The sequence below is a fragment of the Malaclemys terrapin genome, chromosome 15 (genome assembly GCF_027887155.1).
Source record: "Malaclemys terrapin pileata isolate rMalTer1 chromosome 15, rMalTer1.hap1, whole genome shotgun sequence".
Taxonomy (NCBI): Eukaryota; Metazoa; Chordata; order Testudines; family Emydidae; genus Malaclemys; species Malaclemys terrapin.
The window spans coordinates 32,131,718-32,153,402 of record NC_071519.1 but is presented as its reverse complement, the minus strand read 5'-3'; the positions used below and the strand labels follow the sequence as shown (position 1 = coordinate 32,153,402).

The following is a 21,685-nucleotide window of genomic DNA, read 5'->3' as shown; positions in this document are numbered from 1 at the left end:
TTCTGCTGTTTTTAAGTTTAAGCATTAGAAAGTAAAATTATGAATCTACTTCCAAATCTTATGTAAATGCTCCACTGTTTAGTTTGCAAATACCGGAGGAGGTTGTTGAAGTAGAAATGAAGTATTTTTCATACATTTTCACTTAAATGCTAATGTTTTATTAGTATTCCGTTTTGTGAAATTTTAAATGTGGGGACTAAACAACTTGACTGTCTTTTTATATATAAATAAATAAAGTAGGTGTTGCCAAACCTGGAATGATTTCACACGTAAATATTCTGTAGGCTAAAGCTACAGTGCTGGTGCCTAAAAATTCCAAGGATTTCCTGCCTTCCCAGATGAATTCCTCTGAATAGCACTGAGTTCCTGTCTTAAACACTCTTCCTGAAGGACAGGTTAAACTTAGATTCTGAAACTAAGTCAGTGGAATTTTTTTTTCCATCTTTGCATAGGTATCGAATATAAAAATGGGAACTCTTGTATTCATTAGCGAAGAAAAATGTTGCATCATTTTAAAATTGGAATTTACATCCTAGAAAACTCATTTAAAATGATAAATCTATTCCTGCCACAAGTTTGTCCTCTTCCTGATTTCAGCTGCTAGTGTGATGAACTACAGCTGCCTGGGATTTATTCCAGGAGTAATCCAAAAAAGTTATAGGTGGGAAGTATGCAGTAAAACGTATTCTTTGCTGAAAGGTATTTTGAGCAATAGGTTTGTGGGAGGTTCAGAGACCGTGTGGATTAATGGGGCTACATATGTACCAGTGGATGTGGAAGCTTTGTGCCTAATCGGTTACTATTGCTGACACTTTGTGATGTCGGTGTTGCTGTTCAGATGGAATTTAATGGATAAATGGAAAACTTATTTCTTTCCCATGAACTTATACAATGGATGATGCTGGTTAATTCCAACCTGGTCTGGGCAAACTACAGATGGCCCCAGCAGCAGTTTTGTCTCCTTTTCTGAATGCTTCTTTAAAGATGCAGCAGTGTATACAACTTGACATTTGAAAATCCGAAAACATGAATCTGAAAATAAGAGCCTCGCAGTACTCTGTCGTTGTAAACTTTGAATGTACACACACACAAAGCTAGGTGTTTGGTGCTACGCAATGCTTCACAGGCTGGTGAAGAGATTTACACCGCTTAGTCATTCCTTTCCCCAAATTATTTATTGTAGCATTCTTGGTTTCTGTAGAAGCTTCCCTGTGTCCCTGATAAAATGTCAGGTTAATTTACCGTTAACATCGTACTCCTCTGACATTTTCATCCAGTATGTGACCACATTAAAGGGGAAAAGGGAGAGAATAACCTACATGCCTGCAAAGAAATAACTAAGCCAGTCTTACCCCACTGCTCTGTCAATAACAGCCAGAGCACTTTGATTTGTTTGTTACTTGTTTGTGATGAATAAAGTACTGCAGCAATCATTTTTACTTAATTGTGTATCTTCAGAAAACTTGTCTATTTTGAAGCAAGAGGACTAATGGAAAAATAATAAAACTGCTTATTCCACTTCTCCAACAAGATATAGTCTAAATATCTACTTACTATTTTGTTGAGTTCAAAATTCACAGGGCTTCTCCATGACCGCTGGTATATCTAGTAGCTTCCAATATCTGTGCATGCTGTAGGAAGAGTCCTCATTCTAAAATAATAGCTACTAACCCCCTTATCCTGCAAAGAGAGGAGCATAGGCAAAGGTGTGGAGCCTTTTTAACTTCAGGGAGCTCTGTGCAGTTTCTCTTAAATTTTCTTTGCAAGGCTGGGGCCTAAGCAAGAGTGCATATTGTAGGGCTTTCTTGAAGAAATGTTAAAAATCCCAGACCAAGTTGCAGCACCAGACCTAGAATTCTCCCCCACACACACACACAAAGTTACTCAGCAGATCCTGATTATTTTTGTGAAACATCTGGTCTGCAAATGAAGCTGTCTCGGGGGTGCAGTGCAGTACACCTCTGCAAAAGCTTTGAAGCCAACTTGGAATTATTTTACAAAGCATGATCTTACAGTATCAAACACGGAGTCCATTCATCATTCTTCTGGGAAGACTTTAGAGATAAAGGATGGCTGCGGCTCGGCATTATATGTAGGCTTGAATTCACCTCATCCTCCCTCCTGCCACCATTCAGTTTAATTGAAGTGTAACATAAATGAAATGAAGCTAGGCATTAGGTCAGTGGAAATTAATAGATTTTTTTTTTCAGTATTCCTTTTACTATCTCTTATGGATTTGAAATAAACCGGAAAATAATATTCTTTTCATAAATACAGAGCATTCATTACTTAGGGCATTGCTGTAAAAATGGTAACATCAAGGGAACTCATGCTTGCCCTGGCCTTCTAAATGTGAAGAAATCTGAAAAAAGCAGATGGAACACGATTTCAGTGAGTCTGATTAGAAAGCCTATTGGCTCCTTTTTTACTTTAATGAAGGAAATAAACTAGAAAGGAACTATATTGTGTTTGTACTTCTTAGTTTGGTTTAAAGACTGACATGTGAAATGGGTGCAGTTGAACCTTATGTGCACTTTTAGATGCTACTCTTCTATCCATTCCTGTATGGGGTTTGTTTTTAAAAAGCCCCAGCGGATCTGTAGCTTCTTAAAGATAGTAACACTGCAGTTCAATTGGAAATAGAAAAAGCATTTTAAGTTTAGGCATTTAATTTTGTTCCTAAGATTTTCGTTTTCATTTATGCTGTTCATTCTGTTCAAGACTATGGACTAATTTATGGATTAGCTTTAAACCCGCAGTCTGTCACACTCAGTGAACAATTTTCAGTTGGAGAGAAGCCATGTGAAAGAATGAGAATGTGCCACAGTGGAGCGCTTGTGCCACTGTTTCAACTAAATATTGCCCCGCTGCCTCTGAAGCAATGCATTTTTTTGCTACTTAGTTAAATGGCTGGTGTCTAAAGACTTGAATGTTGCCAGTGTTTTCCCATTTTGCAGATACCTTCATATTCTACCACAACATAATGTGTATTAGAGGTTTAATTCAGTCAAGTCCTGGTCACGGTAAACTGAGTGAGTCCTATGTCTGATGCTAAAAGGAAGTCGATATTAAGTGAAATATGCAACTTTATATCAGCGGAGAAATTCCTTCCTGGGATACCATGTTTAATGATACTCATAAAACAGTCATCTAGTGCAGTGTCTCTCAACCTTTCCAGACTACTGTACCCCTTTCAGGAATCTGATCTGTCTTGTGTACCCCGAGTTCCACTTCACTTAAAAGCTACGTGCTTACAAAATCAGACCTAAAAATACAAGTGTCACAGCCCACTGTTAGTGGAAAAACTGCTGACTTTCTCATTTTTACCATATAATTATAAAATAAATCGATTGGAATATGAATATTGTACTTACATTTCAGTGTATAGTATATAGAGCAATACAAGTCATTGTTCGAATGACATTTTAGTTCGTACTGACTCCACTGGTGCTTTTTCTGTAGCCTGTTGTAAAACTAGGCAAATCTCTAGATGAGTTGATGTGCCCCCTGGAAGACCTCGGTGTACCCCTGGTTGAGAACCCCTGATCTAGTGAACACAGTAGGATTATGGATATGTAGAACTGGAAAGGCCGTTGGATTGTTTTTACTACACCACATAAAACAATTTTAGCTGAGCCTTACTTAAAATCCTATTCTTTGTTTTACCTTAAGATTAACAATGCGTTTACTCTGCCTCAATGTTTTGTTGTATTCTTCCTTCTATCCTCTGTACTCACCTCAGAATAGAAAACATCCAGTGTCAGCATCATAGGATAAATTTCATTTTCATAAAATTCATGTGATTGTTGCTATCCCTCATCACTAAGGGACCTGATCAAATGCCTGCCAAAGTCCCTGAAGACTCTCATTGACTTCACTGGACCTTTAAACTAGGAAAACAACACACCGCTCCCTCCAGAATTTGGACCGTAAAGTTAATCAGTGGGGTGACATGGTTATCCTCAGTATGAAATAAAACTAAAAGTGGGTAACCATGCTAAAATCCAGAGAATTAGTTTAAAAACTAGTCAACCCATGGTAAAATCATAAGATATTCTCGCAGTAGCAGCCCCCCCCAGTCTTTCCTGTTACTGCTATATTTCTTCTCTTACACCAAGCAGAACAGTAGTGTTCCTGAGTGATTTATACACCGTTTTGCATATACTCATTAGACTCGTATCAAAGGAGCACAGCAAAAGGCTAATTTTCTCTCTCTCATGATGCAAAATAATCTTCCTTAAGCGTGTGTTGTTTTAAATCTCTGAACATGAGATCATTCCTCTGCAGTGCAGCATTGTACCATGCGTTAAAAGAAGTAAAAATATGTATACAATCCTTGTTCTGAAAGAAGATGGTGGAGTTGAGAAGGACCTCCAGAAAGCACGTTCTAAACCTTTAACTGGTCTGTGTTTCCTGCTGTAATCATCCAATCCATTTGCTAATCATAACTTTACCATTCCAGCTGCAGCAAACATGTTGTTTGACTTGGATATTTGTTCTCGCTTATAAACTGCTTGAGAACTTTATTTTTGTAAAGCTGTTGGTCTCTGTCCCCAGAAGAGGAAGCGAGATGCACTGTCCAGTTCACACTGTTTCTTGACTAATATCTTTTCCAGCATATGAGTACAAGGTTGCTTCTAGCACAGTTTTATTTAATCTTAATGCTGACATAACTTTTTTTTATTTCAGGAAGACAGTAAATTGAGACTGTTTGTAGATGCCAAGATGGTATCTCAAGAGTTGACAGTTCTGTAATTCTTTCTAAACAACACTCCCTACCCCCACCTCCATTTTTCCTTTCACCATTTGCTTGTTTAAAATAAGGCATTATCACAATGCTGCTTCCAAAAGAATAAAGGCCCACTCTTGTTCTCATTTTTGTTTTGGAAGGCTTCCATGCTGCCTTCACCAAAGTTCCCAGCATGAGAACGAGTGCTAGCATATTAAGAACGTGTTAGATTTGATTGCCAAGATAAGAACAGTATATGTTGGCAGTGGGAACAGATTAATGATGGCTTGATAATCTGTCATGCAAATCTTGGTGTAGAGTTGGTTAAATTGTGCTTTTTTTTTTTGCTTTGATATTTAAAGTGTGCAGACTTTGAATCTGTAAGTATTGTGTACTCCTTGTGTGATTCTCGTCTTCACTGATGGTCCAGAAATTCAAACCTAGACTGTCCTTAGCTAAATTACAGAGGAATAGCCCTTCATGCTTCCTATTGCTTATTCTGAGTATGGAAAGACTACAGTTCCTATGGTTCTGAGGAGAGCATGTTAATTGAGGGGGAACGCCTATGTGAAATTGTGTACTATAATTATAAAACTAAACTTCCTGGCTAGTTTATAGAAATTATATGTTTTGGAGTGCTGCTCTGCACTTTGACATATGCTTTTGTTCATTTAAACATTGCCTTTGTAGTCCAAATGTCGTCCTTTGAAGCCCCTTTCTGATGTGACTGACCACGTCAATATTTTACTGAGAGTTTGCGAATATTTTTGTAAGTATTGACAATTTACAAATATATTCTGAATAACCAGCCGATTATAGCATGCAACCAACAAATGCATGTAGTAACAACTTTCTGACCCATTTAGCATAGTAATAGGAGTCTGAAAGTAGAACCAGGTGTAAGTCAACAAATGGAGACGGATTTGCCATTTACAGTGTTGATGCGGAATAGACCCAGTTAGAATAGGGAATTTTGGGAAGATAATCTAATTGCCAGGACACTCAGAGCTGAGGTGGTAGGAAGTTCATCCAAAATACAGTTTAGTCTTTATAAACGGTCTATATGTTCACATTAAGCAGCAACTCCAAAAATATTTCAAAAGCCTTTATCAAAGCTTCACAGTTTGATGTGAAGCAAGTTTTCAAAACCAATATATTTGAGGTTAGATGAAAACAATGCAATATATTTAACTTGTAACATATGACACTCAGCCTCTTGAAAAATAAATGCTTTCTTCAGAGCTTAGCATAAAAGACTAAAAAAGAATCGGAGATCAGGCGATATTTCTCAGCAGAGGAACTGGCGATCTCCACTTGCCGCCCCAGTATTCTGCGAAGACTTGTACTTTTCAATCAAATGAATGTCTCATTGGTGCATGATTCATTAGAAACCAAGCAAAAAGGCCACCTACAAATTTAATAAGTGTTTCTGAGTGAATGTGGTCTGTGAAAACACTGTGCGCTAGTCCTCATCGTCTCTCTGTTGCTTAATTGTTACCTCCTGATCAACCCTAAAATGAGCTGGATGCCGAAATTAAACCAGGCATTATAGCACTTCTAGGTTTCTTGGCATCAGCTGGAGGAGGGGAAACTTGAGGCTGATTGATTGAAGGACCTGGGGTGAACAGGCTGGAGGGGAAGATTTTAGTGAAGGCAATGTTTGAATGTATGAAACCATTTCCAGGCTTTTAGGTCTGTCCTAGTTTTGAGCATCTGTGTTTTGGGAGTACTCAACCAAAGAATTGACACTGTTGGTGTTCCCCACATTTCATGTTCCCCTTAGCTCTTGACAACCAGTAAATATCTTCCTGGCAAGACTCCAGAAAAACAAAGAATTTACTGTTTTCCTCAGGCTCACAGCTTTTGAATTCAAGGCATGTCCTTTAAACAGTGCAACTCACTTCAAATGCTTTTTGCCTTTCATTTTATTATTGCTTGTCACGCAATGTTCTTTGAAAGCTTGCTCATATATTATCTGTTCCATTTTTTCCATTTTCCCTTTTTTTGCATGCCGTTCCTCCTGTTTCTTCCCTTCCTCCAATCCTCTGTTCCCGTGTGTAGACACAACGGCGACGACAGAACCGGCAGTTCACGGTTGGTATCACATTCCTGTTTATCTACTTTCTCAGCACTGCTGAGTGGCAAGACAAGCTTGGGGGTGGGGGGGGGAAGGAAATGTAGTCTTCAAGGGAAATCATGTTTCAAGTGGACTGATCTCATAAATATAACATAATTTTTAAGGCTTGAAAGGATGTCTAGTCTTGTCATTTCTGTTGCGTTTAACCACCAATTGTTACAGTCCTAGACTAGCAGCAATTCCCCAAACTGATGGAAATGGCATGCATGTAAGAGCAGTACAAAGGGAGCGACTGATTTTTAGTAATCCTTATTAGTGGGGTAATCACATCAAAGATTAAAAAGAAATCTGGCTTTTGAAAATATGAACTCAAGTTTAATTTTTTAAGAGATGCATAAAATTTTCAGTAGTGTTTTTGGTTTGGGAAGAACTTGAATCCCTTAAGTCTGTTGGAAACAAGTGATATTTTTGATATTCTGTAGATGTTCCACAGAAGACCCTCTCATCTCATAGGTCGGGAGTAAAGTTTTCATCATCACCCTGTGAGAAGAGCTTTTTAAAACAAACACCAACACTAACTCTTCTTATTGTCATAGCAGTCTAGCAAACCAATCCTTGTCTTCTGTTCAAATTAGTCTATCAATTTGACGGCTTTTCTTGTTCCCTATTTTTAAACCATGTTCAAATATTCACTTCAGGCCAAAATTCCAGCATACAAAGAGCTTGGCACAAACTACTTTCTTTTTTAAACAAAATGACACCAAATCTGACAATTGTAATGAATTCTAATCCATATTTTGGAGGGAGTAAAGGGATTAATATTAATTTTTTCACTTTGGTAATGCAACTGTTCCATGTTTCACTCTGAAATTTGATAAGCCAATACATCCATAATGTGGAATAATCACTTTCTCATCTAGTGAGACATATCTTCAGCAACAATGAAGGGAGGGGGACTGAGATATTAAATGAATATGATGATAATATACAATACAAAAGGAGGAAAACCGTCTTTGTCCTGAAGAACTTGCAATCTAATTTGCAATACATTTTTTTTTCAATTTGTTCAAGAAATCTTTTTAGGATGTTTTCATATTATTCATACACTGCCCACCTCCCCCTCTAAATTATGATCACAGACAGGGTCTGTTAAATGCTACACATTTTCACATGGTTACAGCGGTTTTGTCAAGCCTCCTGGTAAATGAATGCATTTCTAGCAGCTGCAGCAGGAGAAGCCATTGTAAAGTAACAAAGCCCAAATGACCTCATAAAACAAAGACTACATTGAACAAACATTCAAAATCAGATGAACGCAAAAAGTTATGGAACCTACTGATCATTAACATTCGAGGAGAGATTAAAAGAACTAAATATGAATACAGTGGTTGGGTTAAGTGACAACTAAGGGGTGGACATAACTGATGTGTCCAAACTGAGGGAGGAGAACTATTTAGAGGTGTACAAGAGGTTAGAACTTCAACTAAAACTACAGGCAAATACAGATGAAATAGGACTATGGACTTTTGAAAAAGTCGGCTAAGCAAAGTTCTACAACGGTTAAAAATACACATTCGGAGATGTGCTGAATGACTTAACTCTAACTCTTTTCTATTTCTAATCTCCGATTCAGGAATCGATTGAAATATTAAATTTCAGATTCCTAGGATAGTGCACCATCGTGCCTCTCTTAATGTTGCTCCACCACACCCCAATCCTAGTCATTAATCAGTTTTATCCAGAATTTCCTGATTTAGTGACTCATCTCAGCCCTCCAGGCTTATTTCTGTGTCATTTTGTGAGTGACTGATATTACTTTCTATTTGACATTTTAAAATCCCTTATACTTTCAGGGGGACTGTGGAATTTAAAAATATCTTGGACTAATTAGGATGACAAAGTTGGCAACAAAATGCCTAGCCATAAAAATTAGGAGTGATATTTCCTAAGCACTCAGTGTTGGCCAAATGCTGCCTAGGAGTTTTAACATGGGCTTCTCGGGAGCAGAGTTCGGCCAACACTGAGCGCTTTTGAAAATCCTACTTGTATTTCTTTCCTACTCCATAGGCATCCTCTGATCACCGAGGATCTCTTTATATTGAGCCTCTATTTACTTGCTCCTCTCTTCCTGATCTCATTATCAAAGTCTCTGTGCTACAGAGGCCATATCCCCTGGCAAAAGAAGTCTGGACATGTACCTTTACAAGGCCAGTGCATACTGCTCCTTGAATAATTGGAAGTTTCTAGAGAAATATAGGGAGGCTGCATGAGCTTTATCAAGTGCCCCAACCGCTGCTGGGACAAGAGCAAGGCCAAGACTGAGTCCTGAATTTCAGTCCTCATGATAATAGTGCACTCAGCACCTACTGAGATCACCAGACAGGTCCTACTGTTCATGCAGTTTAAAACAAAATATTTGAAAGACTTTTCCACCTTGATTTTACTACATCTGCCAAGTCATAAGCTTGAGATTGTTTCCATAGAAACCATTGGCGATATTAGAAACATCCAAAACGGAGTAGGATGTTCAGGGAATACACATGGCTTGACTGTGGAGTAAATCAAGTTCTTCCTTTTTTTTCCTTTTACCAGTGTGGTTTGATTGAATAGTAACCATAGTGAATTGTGTGAAACCCGCTCACCATAAGGATTTTAGGTTACTGGTTCTCCTGATGCTCGATCAGTACTTTCCAGCCAGAGAAGAGTTGATGGGTTGGAGGCTTTTCCCATTTTAATTCCTCTTGATGTTAAAGCAAAAACATGGGGATGCCATGCCTCAGACCTTAGGGATCTGTATAAGAAAAGCTTAATATGTCCAGTTGTAGGATACCTAGTTCATATAATACCCAACATTTGTACTAACATCTCTTTGGTGTCTGTCTGAAATCCTAGCCATTTGCAAGTAAAGCTGTTCTTTGCGTCACTGTGGGGAGAGTTAGAAGGGTCTGCCATTCTGCCAACTAGGACTAGTAAACTAAACCAAGGTGGACATCTTCTTTGTCTGAAATAACACTTTTGTTGATCTCTGGGAGAACCTGCGCTAGTGGGAGGGAGCCCCAGAGGTATCAAAATGAAATCATTGAATCCATAACTGTTGTGAAGGGTTGATATGGGTGTTGATGTTGCAGAAGGAAATCTCATTGGAACACAGTTGCAGCAAAATAACAAATATTTGTTAACTAGATCTACTAATAGCTTTAATTCTTTAACTGCCTTGAGAGGGCTCCATTACACCAAGAAGACCTTGTTTTTCAGTATGTTGGGCTAGGTCTACACTACCCGCCTGAATCGGTGGGTAGAAATCGATCTCTCGGGGATCGAATTATTGCGTCTCGTCGGGACGCGACAATCGATCCCTGAATCGACGCGCTTACTCCACCAGCGGAGGTAGGAGTAAGCGCCATCAACGGGGAGCCGCAGAGGTCGATTTTGCCGCCGTCCTCACAGCAGGGTAAGTCGGCTCTGATACATCGAATTCAGCTATGCTATTCGCATAGCTGAATTTGCGTATCTTAAATGGACCCCTCCCTGTAGTGAAGACCTGCCCTTAATCTACAGGGGTGAGAGTTGTCAGTTTTTATCACAGAAACAACTTGAATGACAAGATGTGCTAGGCAAACTAGTTCTGATAGTCTTTTCAGCCTTAAAAATTTACCTGAGCTCCACAATACCTTCCTCTCAAAGTGTTCTTTCCCTAGGAAGACTTTTGGGTTTCTTTCCAAGCTTGTGTTGCTGGAGTGTGTATGGAGTATACCAGATGTTTATGTATGTTGGCCATTTGTTCTTACCAATCTGAGTGAGCATGTACACGAATGATTAGAAATGCATGGGCATGATATAAAACCAAATGGATTTTCTCCAAAAAACACTTAAAATTAATTAAAAATTTAAATCCAATAGATTGGTAGTAAAGAAAATGTGACTGTAAGAGTGGAATTTACGGCTAGTGAGACATACAAAACTACAATCTCTGAAAGGTTTTTTTGAGTGATTATGATTTTTGGAGTGTATCCTAGAGGCCTGGAAAAGAGGAGCCACGTGTGTGAGTGTGTGTATGCACGTGTGAGAGTGCGTGTGTGCATGTAAAACAATAGCCAAAAGAACCCTGCCATTCCTATTTTCTCATGGTACAGAATTTGCAGCAGTAATGCATGAGTGACTTAAAGCACGAACTTTATTAACTCTTCTGTTTAAAAATGAAATAACTAAATTTTCTTGTGCATTTTTTTCCTTTCTCTGCACTGTTCATTATCAGAACTCTAATAACAGCATGGTCATGGCTGGCAGTAGTGCTTGTGTTTCTGCTGCACTGCGGTAAACTGGTTTTACTGAAAATTTTTAAAAATCCGCTTTCCCTTTTTATTTTTTCACTTCATAGTGCCAGTGGGGCTGAAGCTCCCCCATGCATTTTGAAATCCCAATTCCCTGTATCAATAGAATTAATGTGAGGGTTGAACATTATGAAAGCAGAGAAAGAACTGACAGGAAGGGAATGCAATGCATGACAGTTCTCTCTCTGCTTCCACAACATGGTATAGCAATGGCAAAAATAATTAGTTAAACATCTAAGCCCATAGACTTTGGAGAATAGGCCGGGTCCATTCCCCCCCATTCACCAACATCTAAATTTATTTGCTTTAACAGTTTAAAATCTTTGTTCCATGGTAGGCTTAGGAGCTTAGCCTCATAGGTCATCTACCCTTTAAGAAACTTCTCTATATAATTGCCGAACTCATTCTTATACTGCCTATATAAAGAGAGCATGTATCTGCGGCCATGCTTTCGTTCATCATGCACGGTGTTGCCACAGCAAAGACAATATCTGAACTTTATCATTTTCTCAAGTTCTTACCTCGAGTCAGTTTTAAACAAGCCCTAAACCAGTTTTAAAAAATAATTTAAAAACCAGTGCACATTGTACTTCACTACAAATGGCATATCTGTTCTACATGTGTACATATTTATCTGAATACATAAAAATAACATTCAGAAACTGTAATTCAATCAAGGGATCCTGCTAACAGCATACACATTGCAAAAGCACACCCTGAAGAGGCTAATGAATGGAGGGGAAGTTATTGATGGCATTTCAGCTATAATATTTAGCCAGGGAACAGTAGGTTACCATTTTAGTGCAGACAGAACTCCCACGAATAATAGCAAGGAAATAAATTGGTTGGGAAAACCCCTCCTAAAGCTGACAAAGAAAGAAAGACAGAATTTCATAATAAAATGTCTGTGACACCAAAGTCTGATTAGAGGTTGAGGGAGGAAAAAAATATTATCCATCTCAATATTGTAGATATTCATGCTAGCTAAGGAGGGGAATAGGTAATTGGTAGCACATGAGGGGTTTTTGATGTTGATGGTAACACAAATGTCCAATGGGTTAAGTTACTGTTTCCTTTCTAACAGTTCCCCACTCTGAAAATCAGGCTTAAGATGGCATCCCAAACTGAGCCATCCAAAAGCACTAACCACTTTTGAGAATCTTGGCCATATAAACAGTACAATAAAGAACAATCTCATGCTGGCTTCTGTATTGACATAATAGGGCAGCAGTGGGCGCCTAACGGCTATTTGTTCCATTTGAAAATTTTCCCCTTAATGTATAACCCTAATAGTAAATAAAATAATTTAAAATGTTACCTCGCACGTCCAATCCTTGGGGCAATTTAAATAAAATGTCACAAAGATCTTTACGTATGTTTTAAGATGTCTGTCAACTGGTGTAAAATGATTAACATAAAATAGAGCCATAATTTGATTTCCTGTCTTATAAGGAAAGAAAATAATTGTTGCTTTAAAAAATAGAGATTAATTACGGGACGCTACACAATGTTATTTTGTCAATATAAATCTGAATAAATAAATGGCATACTAACGTAATCACTTAAATATCTGTACCTGGAAGTGCTTAAACTTGTAACTTGATGTTTTCACCTTTTTAAGTTTTATTATTTGGCAGCAAAATTGCATTGGAGTGAAAAGTTAACTTTCATTTATTTAAAGAAGTTGCAGAAGACTTAGCATACATTTTAATCAGAAATGAAGAGAAAGGACTTTAATAGTCGATATGAAAGTTTAATGAGAAAAATCAAGAAGTAATTTACCACATATTTAAAATGCCTCGCAACAGGTTTTAATACTGTTCGGTGACATTTTTGAGTGTACCAGGTGCAGGTAGAAACTGAATTGTTGAATTGTTAAATTTCCTTTTGAAAAAGATTCTTTGCTTCATAAAAAATGCAACGTTGCCCTTTTTTCATTATTGAGAAAACGAAGTTCCCTTTAAGTGAAAGAGAACACTGTACAGAAGCAATTTTAGTGAGATAAAAATTGAATGGCTGCTCTTCAGAGCACAGGTTTGCATGTCTAATTCTTCTGAGAGTCAACTCTAATTATATTTATACAAAGATGATCATATTATAGTAAAAAATGTGCAGCTTCCTGAAATTTAACAGTGGTGCGAAAACAAATTTCGTGCCATTAATCTAAATGGTTTTCTACGTTAGTAGATAATTCAAGCAGTAGATTCCAGATGACGTGGTGTATTTTAAACACTATGTCATTGAAAATGACAGTTTCATCTATAATGAGGTGTATGTTGACTGCCTGCTGCTTTCTAATGGGGAAATTTTGCAGGTCAACAATATTGTATAAACCTCTTCATCTTTATTATAAAAAAACACCTCTATACCTTCTTCCTAAAATCTCTCTCTCTCAAAAGAGAATATGAAGTAAACACAAGCTCTAAACTCCATTTTTGCCATTCCTCAATAGCAACTATGCTTATAGGAGCATATATAACATTATTTGATACTCATTGGACCACGTAAATGAGAGGGATTAACTTTCTGAGATTTGCAACTATATTGTTAAGAGCAACAGAGGGTCCTGTGGCACCTTTGAGACTAACAGAAGTATTGGGAGCATAAGCTTTCATGGGTAAGAACCTCACTTCTTCAGATGCAAGTCAGAAGTGAGGTTCTTACCCACGAAAGCTTATGCTCCCAATACTTCTGTTAGTCTCAAAGGTGCCACAGGACCCTCTGTTGCTTTTTACAGATTCAGACTAACACGGCTACCTCTCTGATATATTGTTAAGGTGCTTTTTGTTGCCCATTTGTCATTATTATTTGAATAATGGTAATGTGTCTTTATACAATGGATAAAATCATTTCTGCAAGAGAACACTTTCAACCAATGAAATCTCAGGAGACTTGGATGATATTTCTACTCATACAGCTAAGGCCCTGTCCACTCTAGGAAAGAGCAGAAATCTGTTGCCAGCAGTTTTTAGGTAATCTGGTTCTGGCCCTTGTCCATGCACAGCTGATGTGGTCAGCAGCAGTTCAGCTAAAACCGTACTACTTCTTAGTGTATATAAATCTGAGTGTACATTCTTTGGCATCCAGTCACTTGCAACAGCAGTTTATTACAAGTACCAGTTTACTTCATCGCACTGGGTGTTATCCCTTAATTAAATAGAGTTCTTTGACCTTCAGATACTTTATTGGTGCTGACACTTTAACAAAGTAGTAAAGAATAAGATTGTCCTCGCGAAACTAAATTTTCTATGCTTCCCGTCAACCCCTCAAAAAACCTTTTTTCAAACACATTTAAAAAAGATACGACGGTTCAAACCAAAGCTAGTTGGGTTGTAGTGGTAGCTTGCAATAGCTCTTAGTATTTAAAGGTCACGGAAGGGGTTTATCCTGCCTAACTGCTTTATCAGCTTTGAGGATACTTTTCCACAAACGGATCAAGTTTTGAAATTTAAAAAAAAAAAATCATTTTCCATATCAGATTTTTTTCACTGAAGATAGAACCTGCAATCTGCTTGTAAGGCTGCTGTGTAGTTTTGAAATGTGCTCTTCTTTGAGTGACTCCACATGTCCATTCCACTGTAGGTGTGCGTCTCACGCACAGTTGTGGAAGATTTTTTTTTTTTCCCTCAGCAGTACCCAGCAGGGTAGTATGAGTGCCATTTGGTGCCTCACGCCACTGCATGCAGGTACAAAGGGCCATGCTACCTCCAACCCCACTTAGTTCCTTCCTCCTGTTAGTAACAGTTGTTGGAGCACCGAACTTTATATCTGCAAGTCTTCCTCCTTTTAGTGTACACGGTGTCTGTAGAATTAGTGTTTAGGCTAGTGTAGTGTTTGTACATATTTAGAATAAATTTAGGATAGTGTTTCTCGAGAGTGGGCTTCCGAACCTGGTATTGGACTAAATGCCTCTGTCTCCTGGCTTTGGGGCCTGTTACTCATGTAACAAGTCTTGTGCCCGTGAGCAGCCCACGCCCCATCTGCCTTACGTGTCTGGGAGAGGGGTATGTGAGTGACAAATGTCACGTTTGTAGAAGGTTCAAACCCCAATCGAAAAAGGATCGGGCTGCCAGACTCAAGTACTTGCTTGTGGAATCTGCCCTCAGAACCTTCCCGCTCTGAATGCGTGTGAGCACGTAAGAGTCCGTTACAAGTGCTCCCCCTGTTAGGAGTCCAGAGGCAGATCCTTGTTGCTGGCACTCAAGAAGAGACAATGTGAATCTTCCAAACACTCTGTATTGGGGCCTTTGAAGTCTATGGTGAAGGCACTTGAGCAGAGGCAAGAACTCAGAGGTGCCCTCAAAGAGGAGGCATCCCCAGACACAGTCAGTAAGCCTGGAGGGATTGTTGACTCCAGAGGCTGGGACAGGTCCATTGCAACCAATCCCCAAAGGACCAGCAAGCGTTTCGGTACCATAGACTCCGGAGCCCTTTCTGGTGCTGTCTACAGCCAAGGCTTTTGAGGCTGCCAGAGAGTTGCTTAACCTGTCGGTGGCAGCTGCCCCTGATGTTTGGGTATCTCGCCTGGTACCAGGATTGGAAGCACCTGGTCCCAGTTCCAACCCCAGAGCACCATTCAGTACTGGTGGCTTCTGTAGTTGTGGCCCCTTGCCATAGGGCTCTATCTAGAGGAAGCCAGCAATGATCTCACTGGTACCCCCATCTCCAGACTCAGAACTGGCCTCCCCGGTACCAATGGGGTCAGCTCCACTGTGATCTGAGGTAACGGAGTCCATTGGATCATGTGTGTCTTGCCCCAAGCATGCCCAGCAACCCGCAGTGGGGTGCCTGCCCATCATGGTACTGGCCACAGCCGCAGCTCTCTAAGGACCAGTGGCCTGCACATAGCCGGGCCCTGCCTCCATATCAATGGCCCCTTTAGAACCCTAGGGGCTTCCTTCCATGTTCTAGAGTCTCTTCGCTCCCTTCCCACTCTTACACATTACCTAGATGCTGGGAGCATCTGCAACAAGGTCAGTCTTTCCTCCTCCAGAGTCGTGCAGGTGGAGCTGCGTGCACAGGACTGTCCTGTGGAGGAATTAGAGGAGGGGACCTCCTCAACAATCCTGAGCTGCCGCCTCTTCATCATCTGATGAGGTGGTAGTGACTGAGCCAAGCTCTCACCGTCCCGTTGATTTCAGAGCTCACTGAGACTTGGTTGAAGAGGGTGGCTGCAGCTCTGTTTCTCCAACCAGAAGAGGTACAGGAGAGGGCATGCAGGCTTGTGGACATTTTAGCCTCTGGAGGACACTCTAGGGTAGCTCTCCCTATTCATGAGGCTATCCTGGAACCTGTCACGGTTTTATAGTAGACCCCATCTTTCCTGCCAACCACTGCTAAAAGGGGTGGAGAGAAGATAGGTCCCTTCACGGGGATTCGAGCACTTCTATCATCACCTTCCTCCAGGCTCCCTGGTCGTTGCTGCTGCTAAAGAAGAAGAGAGACATGAGGCTTCAACGTCTAAAGGAAAAGAAGCAAAAAAGCTAGACCAGTTCGGCAGGAAGCTTTATTGCACAGGAGCTTTACAGCTTAGGGCCTTTGAAGTATCCTGAAGTTCAGAGACAAACTTCCTGATGAGCCAAAAGCAGGAATTCACTTCTATGGTGGAGGAGGGCAAATTTGTTGCCAAGACAGCTTTGCAAGCGAGCCTGAATGTGGTGGACTCTGTGGCTCGAGCAATGGCTTCGATCATCACTCGGCATGTTCATCTTGGCTGCAGTCATCAGGTCTTCCCCCACAGGTGCAACAAACCTTTGAAGGCCTCACACTCTTTTCCGATAAGACAGAGGAGAGGCTTCACAGTCTTAAGGATTCAGGGGTGACCTTTATGTCTCCGGGGACTTACACACCAGTGGCAGTACCTATCAGGTAGTACCCATCAACCTGTGTTGACGAGGGAGTTTCCTTTTGCTCCTCCATAAGTCACTCACTCTAGTCACAGATGCATTGGATCTAGATTGGAGAGTTCACTTAGGTCCCCTTCATACTCAGGGCCTTTGGTTTCTTGAGGATCTAAATCTCCATATAAATATCGGGGCACTTTGGGCCATCTGTTTGGCTTTCGTGGTGTTCCTTCTGTGTATCGAGGGGCGGAATTCGTTGGTACTCTTAGACAGCGCAGAGGCCGTGTTCTAAGTATACAAACCAGAGGGAGCCCATTTGACAATGTTATGCCGGGAGGCAATCCTCCTTTGGAATTTCTACATCGCCAGTTCTCTCAACCTGAGAGCTGCTTACCTTCCAGGAGTTCAAAACACTCTGGTATACTGCCTGAGCAGGTCGTTTGCAGATCACCACGATGGTATCTGAGCCCAGATGTGTCCAGGTCCATTTTCTAGCAGCAGGGAACTCCCCAAGTGGACCTGTTTACAATAAGAGCAAACAAAATGTCATCTTTTTGTTCCTGAGCAATTCACAGCCCAGGTTCACTGACCGATGCGTTCCTCTGACCCTGGTCAGAAGGCCTGTTGTGTGCCTTCCCTCCAGTTCTGCTCCTGCCCAAAGTCTTGTCCAAAGTCAAGCAAGATTCTAATAGCCCCAGTGTGGACAAGTCAACATTCACTCTTCTTTGAGTAGTGTCCCTATGGGTGCTCACCGTAGGTGTATTTGCATCCCTGCGCCTCTAATTGGAGATTTTAGGTAGCAGTGTTTGTTTGGCCCACATGTGCGTTCTCCCTCCCTGCTTGAGTCACCTACAGTGAAATGAACATGTGCAATTGCTCGAAGGGGAAAAAAAACTATCTACTTCTCTGTAACTGTTTTTTAAGATGCGTTGCACATGTCCATTCCATGACTCACCCTCCTCTCCCTCTTTATCAGAGCCTTTCTAGTAGGAAGGAACTGAAGGGGGGTTGGGGGCAGCGTGGCCTTTCACACCTGGACGCAGCAGTGGAAGGCACCAGAGGGCACTCCTGCTGCCCTGATAGGTACTGCTGAGGGAAAAAATCTCTTGACGCTGTGTATGAGGCGCGCACACAGTGGAATGGACATGCACAACACATCTCAAAGAACAGTAGTTCTGGAAAGGTAGGGTAACCTTTTTATCCAAGATATCCATAAATTGATAAAATGCTGTTTGTGTCAACATTGGCCAAGGATTTCAATTTGTATTGTAACTAGAAATAAAATTTTACATATACACACGTGTAATCTAAATAGAACTGTAATAAAGTGATACATCACACCATTTGACAGTTAACAATCAAGGTTTGGGAAGGGTTTTTGCATGCTGTTATGGATGAGTGATTTTGAACATTCACCTTCATGTTTCATGTGTTTTAAACCGTGTAGACTGAGGAATCTTTCTGACAGTCTATCAGTACTAAAGTAGACGATTGGAGAACTGCATTTACAAGCTAATCTATTCAAACCATCCAAAGGTGGCAAGTGACTGACTCACTTTTTTTTCCAGTAAATCCATCCTCAATTGTTAAGTGTATTATTGTTGTCCCTTGAGGAATATAAAGAAAAACGAGTTTGTTTTTACTTGTAAGGCTTTACTCGGTTGCCAAATTCCGCAGAGGAACTGGACTATGGGGATCTCTCAGGTAAGGGCGAGTAATTAGGTAAAACAGTGTTGTGTTCAATCTGTGGATACTGCGTCCACTTTGATTTCTGCATCTTGGCCATTTTGCATTGCACAGTTGCTGTTGTGTAGCAGTGAAATATAGAAGCCTGTCTTTTAGAAATATACTTGTTTTCGGCTTCTTTTTCCTCTCTCAATATTGGCATGCATTTACATATTAACATACTTCAGAATGGGGGCAGGGAAATGTATGCAATACGATGTGATTCATATTTCAGGTTGTCAAACAGCAACTGTAAGTTCAGTGGCTTGAAATAATATTTTAATCCTAATTAGAGAATGGTTCAGTTGAAATTTTGTTACATTTGTAAAACACTCCCGAATGTTGGATTGTATGAACGTCTATAAAAATGCAGTTTGCGCTAAATCCACCCTGCCTGCTACTTCATGTTGTGCTGGGAAATTGTCATGACATGATTATCTCAAATGGGGAGAGAAAGGGACAATTCTTTTATCATGCGCTATAATGTAAATTAATTAGATGCTTTGAACCTTTTTTCACAGCAGACTGAGCAACTTGCACAAGTAGGTTTTATTGCTGATTTCCCAAATGCAGGCATTACTGTTACAAATTAAGAAACAAACCTCTCTTCAGCGGGTGATTTGGGAGTGGTAGTTGTAGTTGAAACACAGACATAAACTATGGTACATAGATGTATGTTAAATCACTTGGTCTCACTTACATCTAGTCAGATGAGCTCCTTCTGAATATTCTAAATACTCTAATTTAGCACCTGCTGTCACTGCTTCACTTTTAATTGTTCGTTTTACTGACCCATTTTTATTTGTGCTGTGAGGTCTTGAGTGCACGTGAACTGTGAGGCACCATGTGAGACTTTTAAACAGTCAAGAAAGAAATGGGCCATATGGGTTCCCCTTCAGGCGTCAGAATGGGGCTCTTCCATAGTACACAAAATCATGGTGAAGCAGACCCACTTTAAGTCCTGCTTCCATTGTGGGACTCCTGGCAATTGTTGAGGGGGCTGGCTGCAGGGTCCATAGGTACTTGGGAGCAGTGCTGCCCAGAGGCATCGTCTTGATTTGATGCTTCTCCATTTTGTAGTTTAAAAAAAAAAGTCCAATTTGATACCTTTTTTTTAATTAATAGAAAGTTTTTTTTGTTTTATTCGCAGTAAACTTATCTGCGTCTTTTTGTGTGTGCCACTAGAGGTGTAAATTGGCCAAGTGGTTAGACATTATTGAACTACCGTGCATTTTATCCGAATAGGACATCCCATGAGCTGTACAACAGCTGTAGAGCCTGGCGGTGCTGATACCGGATACCTCAGGCCTGAGCCGGTCCTGATAGCTAAGAAGTACCAGGTGTTTGTGATGTATCAATGTATGATGGGGAAATTATTGTTTTGATTTGATAGTTAATTGGAACAAAAAAACGATAGCCAATTAACTGAATAACTGAGAGGAATTCCGTAGTCGAATTGCTGAAATGAATCTCTTCCATCACTCCTGTTGCTGCTTTTTGAGTGGAGCTGCCTGTCTCTCAAATTCCTGACCACAGCACAAACTCTCAAACTGAGTGTAGCGGGCTGTTGAGGAATGGATAGTACTGACTGGCATAGGGACAAGGTAATAATTTTGTTTAATTTTCCCATTTTGCTTCCAGTGCAGCCAGTGACTCATTCTGCCTAGAGGCATTGACAGGATAGCATATTTTCTGCTGATAGGTGTGTTTTTCTATTTGAAGCTTTAAAATGTAGGGCTACATTTTCAAAAATCTTCACGAAATCCATTGCTAACACACCTGCTGCCCATACCAAGTGGGTGAGAAGGTGTCCTGTTTGCACGAGCACATGCCCATTTGGTATGTTTTTGCAGATGTAAAACAGACCATTTGTTTTGAGAACTTGGTCTATAGGTTATTAATATTTTGTAGATTTTTAAAAACTGTTTTATTACTTATGCGCATGTGCCCAGAGATGAACGCCACCAACTTTAGTCATCAACGTCACTAAGAATTACAGAAGTGTCGCATCCTCTTCCTTAGCTATAAACAAGCATACACTAACCCCTTAAGCAAAAGTCTGAGGGTATGTCCACACTGCAATAAAACACCTGTGGCTGACCAGGGTCAGCTGATTTGGACTCGAGGGGCTCAGGCTGTGGGGCTGTAAAATTACGGTGTAAAAATTGAGGCTGAGGTTGGAACCTGGGTTCTGGGACACTGCGAGAGGGGAGGGTCCTAGAGCCCAGGCTCCAGTCCAAACGTCCGCACTGCAATTTTATAGTCCTACAGCCCCAGCCCTGCAAGCCCAAGTCAGCTGGCACAGGCCTGCTGCGGGCGTTTTATTGCAACGTAGACATACCCTGAGTAGCCAGATGGGCCGTCCGTCATGCCCAGAAGGTCAGTCAGCAAACTCAGGCTTTCCGACATATGGTAAAGGTAAGTTCCGAGTTGAGAGCCACCTACTGAAAATGCCCAGCCTCCAAACTTCCAGTTCTAAGGCCTATGAGTGAGTGTCCAGCTGATCTCATCTCCTTTACATGTATGCTGGGAGACTGGGATTTTGGTGGCTAGCCGATATTCAAGCACGTTGGGCTTCAAAAATGAATAGCAACACCTTGAATTGCACCCAGAGTTGAACAGGAAGCCCCTCCAGACAGAATTATTGATGAGCTCTGGCATCATTAAATGCTAGTTCAGCAACAGGGTTTGCGCAGTATGACATTTATTTCTGGTATTCACACCCTGCTAAATAGTTCCCCCGGGGGCTCTCCGAACAGTACAATTTTATATAATGCATCTATTCCCCTGCATCTAGGTAGGTAGGTTCCAGTGGCCTGTATGACTTTTGCTGCTTGAGGTACATATGTCCCTATGACTCAAACATTTGCTCTGTAACATAAGACCCTATTGCTGTGAAATAATTTGTTTTATGCTCACAGGAACTCATATGAAATTATTCCCCCATCAACCCCTCCTTGGCACCATAGTATCAGGGGTA

At 40.5% G+C, this 21,685-nt stretch overlaps 1 protein-coding gene across 6 annotated transcripts in view; it reads left to right on the top strand.

The window, feature by feature from the left end:
• Positions 1–21,685, top strand: part of CADM1 (cell adhesion molecule 1) — a 286,568-nt gene that overhangs the window by 251,262 nt on the left and 13,621 nt on the right. For 2 of the 6 annotated variants that reach the window (XM_054005226.1, XM_054005223.1), the window contains 2 exons: positions 6,791–6,823; positions 18,631–18,684. The exons of 2 other annotated variants lie outside the window; for them this stretch is intronic. In XM_054005226.1, the coding sequence (XP_053861201.1) occupies positions 6,791–6,823; positions 18,631–18,684 (87 nt within the window). The remainder of the gene's footprint in view (positions 1–6,790; positions 6,824–18,630; positions 18,685–21,685) is intronic. 2 more of the 6 variants (XM_054005228.1, XM_054005225.1) reach the window with 1 other exon arrangement.